This window comes from Orycteropus afer, unplaced genomic scaffold, assembly GCF_000298275.1.
Source record: "Orycteropus afer afer isolate SDZICR_OR568_19922 unplaced genomic scaffold, OryAfe1.0 scaffold00173, whole genome shotgun sequence".
Lineage (NCBI taxonomy): Eukaryota > Metazoa > Chordata > Mammalia > Tubulidentata > Orycteropodidae > Orycteropus > Orycteropus afer.
Genome location: NW_006921760.1, coordinates 105,500 through 115,855, shown reverse-complemented (window position 1 = coordinate 115,855; position 10,356 = coordinate 105,500). Strand labels below are relative to the sequence as shown.

Here is a 10,356-nt window from a genome sequence, read left to right as displayed (position 1 = left end):
AAAAAAAGACAGGAAATAAAGAAAAGACCAAAATGGATGTTAGAAGAGAGCCTGAAACTTGCTCTTGAATGCAGAGTAGCTAAAGTGAAAGGAAGAAATGTTGAAATAAAAGAGCTGAACATAAGGTTTCAAAGGGTAGCTCAAGAAGTCAAAGTAAAGTATTACAATGAAATGTAAAAAGACCTAGAATAAGTAAACCAAAAGGGAAGAACACACTCAGCATTTCTCTTCTTTTGGTGACTGTAGGCTTTTTTTGCTGCTCTTTTTCTAATTGTTGTAGATGTTGGGTTAAGGTGTTGGTTTTGACTCTTTTATTGCTATAAATTGGCCACTGATCACAGCTTTGCTGTGTCCCAAAGATTTTGGCATGTTGTATTTTCATTCTCGTTTGATTCAAGGAATGTTTTAATTTCATTTTTTATTTCTTCTATTACCCAGGCGTTTTTAAGGAGGGTGGTATTCAGTTTCCATGTCTTTGTTCTTTTTCCATTGATCTTCTTATTATTGATTTCTAATTTTACGGTATTGTGATCTCAGAAGATGCTTTGCAGTATTTCAGTGTTTGTAAGTTTATTAAAGCTTGCTTTGTGGGCTAACATATGATCTGTCCTGGAGAATGTTCCATGTGCACTGGAAAAGAATGTATATAGTGCTGTTGTTGGGTGAAGTCCTCTAGATGTCTATAAGGTCAAGTTGTGGATTGTATTGTTTAATTCTTCTGCATCTTTGTTGAGTTTCTTTCTAGTTCTATATTTGATTGAAAGTGGTGTATTAAAGTCTCCTACTATGACTGGGAAGTCTTCTATTTGTCTTTTTAATTCTGTTAAAGTCTGATTTATGCATTTTGGGACTTTCTCATTGGGTACATAGATATTTATTATGGTTTTATCCTCTTGTTCAGTTGATCCTTAATCATTATATAATGTTGTTCCTTGTCTCTTATGGTGGTTTTGGTCTTAAAGTCAATTTTATCAGAAATATTGTCACTTCTGCTTTTTTTGATTGCCACTTTCTCACATGCTCAGCATTTCTCAAGCTGAAAGAACTGAAGAAAAAATTCAAGCCTTGAGTTGCAATATTGAAGGATTCTATGGGCGTAATATTGAATGATGTGGCAAACATCAAAAGAAGATGGAAGGAATACAGAGTCACTGTACCAAAAAGAATTGGGCAATGTTCAGCCATTTTGGGAGGTAGCATATGATCAAGAACCAATGGTATTGAAGGAAGAAGTCCAAGCTGCCTTGAAGGGATTGGTGAAAAACAAGACTCCAGGAATGGAAGTAATACCCACTGAAATGTTTCAACAAATGGATGCAGTGTTAGTGGCACTTACTTGTTTCTGCCAGGAAATTTGCCTGGCCTACCAACTGGGAGAGATCCGTATTTATGCCCATTCCAAAGAAAGATGATCCAATGAAATATGGAAATTATTGTTGTTGTTGTTGTTATGTGCCGTCGAGTCGGACCCGACTCATAGCGACCCCTCCTTGGGTTTCCGAGGCAGTATCACTATGGAAGTAGATTGCCCCATCTGCCTTCCGAGGAGACGATATCATTAATATCACACGCAGGAAAAATTTTACTAAAGATAATTCACAAATGATTGCAGCAGTATACTGACAGGGAATTTCCAAAACTTCAGGCTGGATTCAGAAGAGGAGGTGGAATGAGGGATATCATTGCTGATATCAGATAGCTCTTGGCTGAAAGCAAAGAATACCAGAAAGATGTTTACTTGCGTTTTATTGGGTATGCGAAGGCATTTGACTGTGAATCATAACAAATTGTGCATAACACTGAGAAGAGTGGGAATTCCAGAACTCTTCATTGTATTCATGAGGAATCTGTACATACATCAAGAGGCAATCATTTGAACAGAACAAGGGGATACTGCATGGTTTAAAATCAGGAAGGGTTTGCATCAGGATTGTATCCTTTCACCATACTTACTCAATCCGTACGCTGAGCAAATAATCTGAGAGGCTGGACTATATGAAAAATGTGGCATCAGGATTGGAGGAAGACTCATTAACAACCTGTGATATGCAGATGACAACCTTGCTTGCTGAAAGTGAAGATGACTTGAAGCACTTACTGATGAAGGTCAAAGGCTACAATCTTAGTATGGATTACACATCAACATAAAGAATACAAAATGCCCTCAGAAATTGGCCAATAAGTAACCTCATGGTAAATGGAGAAAAGATTGAAGTTATCAGGGATTTCATTTTACTTGGGTACACAGCACCCATGGAAGCAGCAGTCAAGAAATCAAATGTCATATTGCACTGGAGAAATCTGCTGCAAACACCTCTTTAAAGGATTAAAGAGCAAAGATGTCTCTTTGAAGACCAAGGTGTGCCTTACCCAAGCTATGGTATTTTTATTCACCTCCTGTGCGTGTGAAAGCTAGGGAATGAAAAAGGAAGACCAGAGAAGAGTTGATGCTTTTGAATTGTGGTGGTGAATAATACCGAACATACCATGGACTGCCAGAAGAACAAATAGATATGTCTTGGAAGAAGTACAGCCAGAATGCTTCTTAGAAGCAAGAATGGCCAGACTTCATCTCCCCTACTTGGGTTAAGTAGGGAGTTCTGGTGGTGTAGTGCATAAGGCATTTGACTGCTAACCAGAAGGCTGGTGGTTCAAACCCACCAGCCACTCCTCAGAAGAAAGATTGGTCAATCTACTTCTGTAGAGGTCCGCCTCAGAAACCCAAGGAGGGGTTGCTATGAGTCGGGATCAACTCGATGACAGTGAGTGAGTTTTTATTTAAGTCCTGTTGTCAAAAGCCCCCATTCCCTGCAGAAGGATATCATGCTTGGGAAAGTGGAGGGTCAGTGAAGAAGGGGAAGACCCTAAGTAGTGGGTTGACACAGTGGCTGCAACAGTGGGCTCAGGCCTAGCAAAAATTGTGAGGATGGTGCAGGGCCAGGCAGTGCTTTGTTTTGTTGTACGTGAGGTCACTGTGAGTCAAAAGTGACTCAGTGCACCTGAGAACAACAAAAATGACTGCGGAAGCTGAAACTGTACAAAGTAATCTTAATACAATAATCCATGGGGAAAATTACAATCGTTCCATGACATTTAAAACATTTGTCAAAGCATTACAAATTCTTTTACTGTTATAAATGTACAGGGAAATGAGAAAAAAAAAAAAAAAGTAAAGCTAGTATTTATTTAGTACACTGTAATAGAGACATTGGGAGCTCTGGTAGTGTAGTGCCTAAAGCACTTGACTGCTAACCAGAAGGCTGGCAGTTCAAACCCACCAACCACTCCTCGGAAGGAAGATGGGGCAATCTACTTCCATAGTGATACTGTCTCAGAAACCCAAGGAGGGGTCACTATGAGTCTATGAGTCGGTCGAGACCACTTTACTTCTCAATGTGTTCAATGTTTCTATTGTGTTGTTGTTATCTGCTGTCAAGTCTGTGGGACTTGAGGGTCCGACTTGATGGCAGATAACAACAACACAATTGAGAAGTAAACACATTAAGAAGTAAAGTGGTTTGTTTATTTGTAAAAACCTTATCCAGAGTAGTTTGAACAGTGCTTGCCACCTTGTTTTCATCATCATACACATTATGATAAACAGCAAGTATCTGTTCTTTTCTTCCATGAGTTATCAGATTCTTCCTGAGTTTGGATCAGCTTCCAATGTTTTGTCCTCTGCCCTTGCAGTGTTATGTTTCTTTGAGTTTCTTTAATTTGATACTTTTTGTTGGTATTGTTTTTTTGTGGGACATCTTCATCTTCTCATTACAACCACCTTCCTTATTCACTAAATTTCTCTGACTGCATATCTACAACCTCTTCCAGCATATTACTTTTTGACTTCATTCTTTTTTTTTGCCACATTTACCCTTCCAGTTGTCGATTTTTGTGAAATATCACGTGAGTTTGTGCCATGGCATGACAGGATGACACGAGGAGACAAGGAGGGTACACAGTGCCATGTTTTGCTCTCAGCGTGTGACTGAACAGTAGATGTACAGTGCCCGTCCGTGAGCACATGAGTCACTGAGCTTGGTATGCTTCTTTGTCTATGCAATTGCTTATTTACGTAGTGCTCGGTGCACTGGGACGCTAGCAACGGAATTTGTAAATTTCAGTTAATGTACTGTGGTAACTGAAATTTGAACTGTGTTGTTGGAGGACTAGTGTTTAAACCAGGGTAACTGAAATCTGTACTTACGGGAGTTGTGCAAAGAGAGAGCTGCCTGTATTGAGTTTCCTACCATGCCAGGATCCTGGCTTTCGGTATATGGCAAATCTGAGGAACTGGAAGTGCAACTTGACTGGGATTGAGATAAGGCTACACAGGGAGGCACAGCTATGTGGAGGGTTTTTCCAAATCACATCACTGAGTTTGGCCTTTTTTCCTAATGGTACTCAGCAGCCCATTCAGAACCTTCTGAACCAGGAGACCTGATCCAGTCTGTGCTTTGGAAGTACTCTGGCTGTAGCATAGTAGACAGAAGACAGGAAAATGTAAGCATTAGACTGAGAAACGGCTGAGGCAGCCAGGGTGGAGGAAAATGAAGTAGCTTTGAAGAAGGTACGGAGGTAGAATCCACCTCCTTAATGGTCAGTTGGCGTGCTTTAGAAGGGAAGGGTGAGGAAGGAATCAAGGGTGCCATTAGCTGCTATCTTGGGTGTGTGACAGTGACATGTAGTGAGATAGAAGAAGCAGATGTAGAGGCAATGGAACATGTTCCACTTGGAATGTGCTGTGTGTGTTGTTGTATGTAAAATGTCAGAAAGGTTTCTTTCTAAATTTTATTTATTTTGTTGTTGAGAATATGCACAGCAAAACATATACCAAATCAACAATTTCTACATGTACTGTTTATTGACTTTGATTACGTTATTTGAGTTGTGCAACCTCACCCTCCTTTTCTGATTGCTGTTCCTTTGTTAGCATAAACTTACTGCTCCCTAAGTTTCCTCTATAACCTTTCACGTTGCTGTTGTCAATTTGATCCCATATAAATAGTTCTTAAAAGAATATAATGCTCAAGGCAGACGTTGTTTTGCTAGTGAAGCTAAACTGTTGTATGGTTTTGAGATGACTTCAGAGGGTATTTTTGCTTTAAGGTTAAACCTTAAATTTACCTCATGGCAATAGTTTTAGGAGTTCCACCCTCTGTGGCTTCAGAAAGTCTAGAGTCCATGAGAATCTGAGATTCTGTTGTACATTGCCCCCTTTTGATCAGAATTTTTCTATGGAATCTTTGTTCAAAATATTCCGTAATGGTAGCTGGGCACCATCTAGTTCTTCTGGTATCATGACAGAAGAGACAGTTATTCATGGAGGCAGTTAGTCGCACATTCCATATCCTCCTATTCCTGACTCTCCTTCTCCTTCTGTTGCTCCAGGGAATAGAGACCAATTGTTGTATGTTGGATGGCCACTTGCAAGCTTTTAAGACCCCAGGCACTGTGCAAGGAACTTGGAGTAGAACAAAAGCACTAAACACATTACTAGGCCATTTAATTGGGATGTCTCATGAAGCCAAGACCTTAGACCTCCAAACTGAGGGACCAAATCCTGTGGGGCATTTGGTTGTATGGTTGTACATAAGCAGCCTCAGTATTTACTGGGTTTATTTTATTTTTTTCAGTCAATGTTGTAAATATATCATACAACTTTTATCAATTCAACTTTTTACAGGTATACAACTTACTGACAGCAATTACAGTAATCAGTAATTGACAGTAATTACAGTAACCCAGTAATATTACCCTTTTTTGGACTTTTTTTTAAAAAAAAGCTGGATACATGGATCTGAAACTCTAAAGGCAGGGTAGGCTGTAGATACAGATTATAGAACCAGCGATGCGTAGGTGTCAGTTGAAGCAGTGGGAAAGGATCGGATGGACAGTGGGAAGAGCAGAAGCTTTCAGACTGAGTGCTGAGGCCTGAACACTAGTATCTAGAGGAATGAGGAGGAGCAGCCAGAAAGACAGGTGCCACAGAACCTTCATGTTCCCTGTGTCCCAAGGAGAAGGTGGTCAGATGGTTCGTCTCTCCTACTCATCCTGTGTCCCAAGGAGAAGGTGGTCAGATGGTTCGTCTCTCCTACTCATGTGCAGGACCTGAACTGAAAACATCTGTTAGGTTTAGTAGTATGTCAGCGGTTGGTGACCTTAGTGAGTATAGTGTCAGCTTACCTTGGATTTGTAGGGTGGGAAAGGAGGCAGTCATGTGGAGACAGTAGGTTCAGAATGTGTATCCTTGAAGGAGAGCAAAGAGAAATAGTAGTGACTGGAGAAGGGGAAGGAGCCCTCATGGCGCATAGGTTAAGTGCTCTGCTGCTTACTGAAAGGTTGATGACTCGAACCCACCATCCACTATGTGGAAGAAAGATAGAGCAGTCTACTTCCGTAAATATTACAGCTTTGGAAACCCTATGGGGCAGTTCTACTCTGTCCTACAGGGTTGCTGAGTTGGAATTGACTGACAGCAGTGGGTTTTGGTTGGGAGAAGGGAAGATGGGTTTAAATGGAGCCTCCCCCTTCCTTTTGAAAAATAATCTGTACATCTTGTTGCACATATTTTATCCTAATGGGAAGAAACTAGAAAAGAGGGGAGAGATTGAAGACAGAAAAATTATGTACACACCAGCCAGGGGTCCAGAGGAGGTCTGATGGGTCGGTCACCTTGAGTTGGAAATGCAGTGCTTCTTACATGTTAACAGGAAGGAATGAGAAAAGGCTGAATGGGAATGCACACAGGGTTGCATGTTTGCCGACAGGATCTTTTGAGAGTGATTTCCTAATAGCTTCCTTTTTTTTTTTTTTTTTTAAGAAGTAGGAGGAAAGTCTGCTGGGACTGGTGTAGAAAGCTTGGCATCTTTGCACTTAACATCTTCCCTCGTTTGCATGAGTAGTTAGACTTCTCCCTTCCCGCCTATGAATCCTATCTCGTAGGATAGTTCTAGTTCTTCGTGACACTTCTGACATGCACTCTGATGACCCTTCATTTCATTTCCGTATGTAATATTCTAGTCTCCAAGAAGAGCATGTTCCGTGTCTTTCAGCAGTAGTTAGTGCCTCTGTCTCCAGCCAGGCTGAAGCAAATCTCAATGCCTTCATGGTCTTTGGAGAGGAAACTACTTTAAGTAAATTGACATGCATTAATTTTTCAGCTATTCAGCAGTAATTGAGTAGGTGTATTGTTTAACATCTTTCTGGTAGATTTTGGTCTGTTTGAAATGATAACAAAAATAGTGAACATGGATTTTGAATTGTAATGAACTAAAAAAAGTAAAGTATTCATTGTGAGAGAAGGTATTTGCTATTTAGACAATTGTTCGTTTTGAATTGTTAGGAGAGCTTTAAAAATTATCCACATAACATACGTCTAACTTGGAGAACACTATAATATGTACCAAATTAAGCTGTGATGCCCTAGTGCATGTGCTGTGACTGATGTTTCTTTATGGCATGCCTGTCTTCTAATAAGTATGATTTTGCTTTCAAGCCTGTTCAGTGGGCGGTACACCTGGTTCCAAGAAGTGGTTCTTTGCCGTGCAGGCAATCTGTGGATTTTATCAGGTAATATAAATAAAAACTAGTTATTAGTGGATGTGTTTGTTAATATAAATAATTCCATGAATCTGCTCGTTAATGCAGTGTTTTCATTTCTTAGTTTTGTAGTTCTGACTGGGAAGAGATACATTTTGATACAGAAAAAGATGAAATTGAGGATGTTCTTCAAACAAATATCGAAGAATGCTTGAGTGCTGTTGAATGTTTTGAGGAAGAAGATAGTAACAGCAGGGAGTCATTGTTCTTGGCTGAGTACGCTGATAATGCTTTCATAACATCTGTAAACTACATGACATTAGACAGTTATTTTAGGTGTCTGACAAGATTTGCCTTCTGAAGGTTGCTTACCTACATTAATCACAAAAAGTGGTATTTTAATTAACATGCCATTTTCCTGAAGATTTTTTCTGTGATACTGTATTTTAAGAACTTGAGGAGCAACTCTAGTTGTCATTCGAAACAAAGCACCGTTTCCATTTTGCTGTTTGAGGAAGAAATATGATTTCTCCAATTTACGTGTATTTTCAGCATTTTAGATACCCTTTAAAATCCGTAAAGTGTTTTTAAGGATTATACACATACTTCAGTTCAGTTTGAGATTTACTAGTTACACTACAAAGTGGAAGTTGACCAGGTGGTATATTTTGTTTTCATTCCTTTTCTTCATGAGATGTTCCATATACATCTCATGTTTAATACATTTTATTTGTAGTCTTCCACAATACTTTATAACAGAAAACTTATTTTAGTGTTTGCGTGTGGAAGTATTTTTGTAAATAGCAACAGACTTTAAAAGTTCCCTTTTCCTTTTTTCTGATCGTATTTTTTTACACTGAGTGATGGAGACATTGGAAGAGTGGAGAGAGCATTGAACCAGGGGTCAGTGGACGAGGTCTCTGGTCATTTCTAGGGTGATCACATAGCTTCTCTGGTCCTTTGTTTTCTCATTTGTAAATCATCATTTTAGATGTTGCATGAGGGGTCTTTCAGCTTTTAAGCTTTATCATGGTATATTTTTCCCTACCACTATTAAAAGATGCCACCTGAGAAAACCCAAGAAGGGGTCGCTATGAGTCGGACCCGACTTGATGGCAGGGAGTTTATTTTTTTGTTTTTTGAGTGCCAGTAAATTTATATGGAAAATGACTTAATAATGAAGTCCACAAGAGGGAGCCTAAGGACTGGAGTTTAACTTAAGATGCCTTTAGTCTTTTAGAGGATGATGAGTTTATAATCAAGAATTTAAGTTCCTTAATGTAATGCAATAAACTATTTTGAGAAAAAAATCATCATGTGGCTAGGACTAATAAGTTTTAAAGAACTGAGGAGAACATCATATTCTCCAGTAAGGGTTGGGCTGTGCTTTCTTACCTGGATGATTCTTTAGATAACTTTCAGGAAATAAAGCACTATCCTGCTTCGGTGCACTCATAAGCAATACCTTACCAGGTTCAGGAAAATGTTTGGTCTATTAGTTAGAATTTCTGTTTAAGACAGTAGATGTAAAGAGCTCTGGTGGCACAGCGCTTAAAGTATTTGATTACTAACCAGAAGGTTGGTGGTTCAAATCCACCAGGTGCTCTGCAGAAGGAAGATGGGGCAATCTACTTCTGTAAAGATTTATCACCTTGGAAACCCATTGGGGGTCCCTGTGAGTCGAAATCCACTCGATGGCAGTGGGTTTTTGGTTATAGCGGATGTAATTTAAAATGTTTTATTTATTTTGCTTCTTTGTTTGGTTATTGGGTGTAGAGAAGACCTTGGGCTCTGGGTTTGAATCCTAATGTTCACCTACTAGTTATGTGACTTAGGCAAGTTATTGAAAGTGGCAATAGTAACTCAGTGTTATCTCACAGCTTGCCAACAGGGTTAAATGGGTGTCTGAAACATAGAAACATTTAATTAATATTACTATAATTGTAATTAATATGATTATCTGTTGAAATATGTAGTATATATGCTTTTTTCCCCCTAATTTATGTTTTAATTTTAGTCTATATGAAGAATCTGCAGAAAATTTGCATCAGTTATCAGACAAGCTTCCTGCACCTGGTAATATTTTATAACTGCTTCCAATAACTTGTGTCTGATCTTATCATTGTTATGAATAAGTGATAAATTCAGTCTTTATTTCTCACTTCTAATCTTGAAATTCAAGATGTAAAAAGATACCAAGACGTAAAAACGTATCTTCATTGAAGTTGAATGTATTAAAATACTCTATTTAAATAATCACTGAGACATTATAATTCTATTAATTGTTTTCATTTGATTAAAACAAAGATTAGAACTTAGAAAATTGGGAACCCATCTCTGTTTCCTTACTTAGTTATTACTAAAAAAGAACCCACTACATACCATTGTTTTCCAGAGTATACTCTGTGGAACACTAGGTATTTCAAAAACTCCTGGAAAAAAGGTTCTTTCACCTGGGTAATTTGGGTAACATTCTCTTATGGTGAAGTCATTGTAAAAGCAAACCCATTGCAGTCAAGTCCACTCTGGCTCAGAGTGACTGTCGAGACAGAGTAGAAGTGCCTCAGGATTTCCAGGGCTGTAATCTTTATGGAAGCACACTGCCTCATCTTTCTCCCATGGAGCGGCTGGTGAGTTTGAACCCATCACCTTTTGCTTAGCAGCTGAGTGGTTAGCCACCAGGGTCTCTGAAGTCATTATACGCATTATCACATGGAACGTCAAGCAGTTAAAGGAAGTCCTTACTCAGCAATTTCGTGTGGAACTTGTGCTTTTTTCCTATAAAGGAAAGAATATTTTGTGCATCATATTATTCTT

General features: G+C 39.0%; 1 protein-coding gene across 1 annotated transcript in view; it reads left to right on the top strand.

Moving 5' to 3' along the window:
• LOC103202070 (MDM2 binding protein) overlaps window positions 1–10,356 on the top strand; it is a gene marked incomplete at its 3' end in the record, with an annotated part of 94,999 nt that overhangs the window by 3,013 nt on the left and 81,630 nt on the right. The window contains exons 3-5 of the mRNA XM_007946862.1: window positions 7,496–7,569; window positions 7,664–7,815; window positions 9,557–9,615. Of these exons, the coding sequence (XP_007945053.1) occupies window positions 7,496–7,569; window positions 7,664–7,815; window positions 9,557–9,615 (285 nt within the window). The remainder of the gene's footprint in view (window positions 1–7,495; window positions 7,570–7,663; window positions 7,816–9,556; window positions 9,616–10,356) is intronic.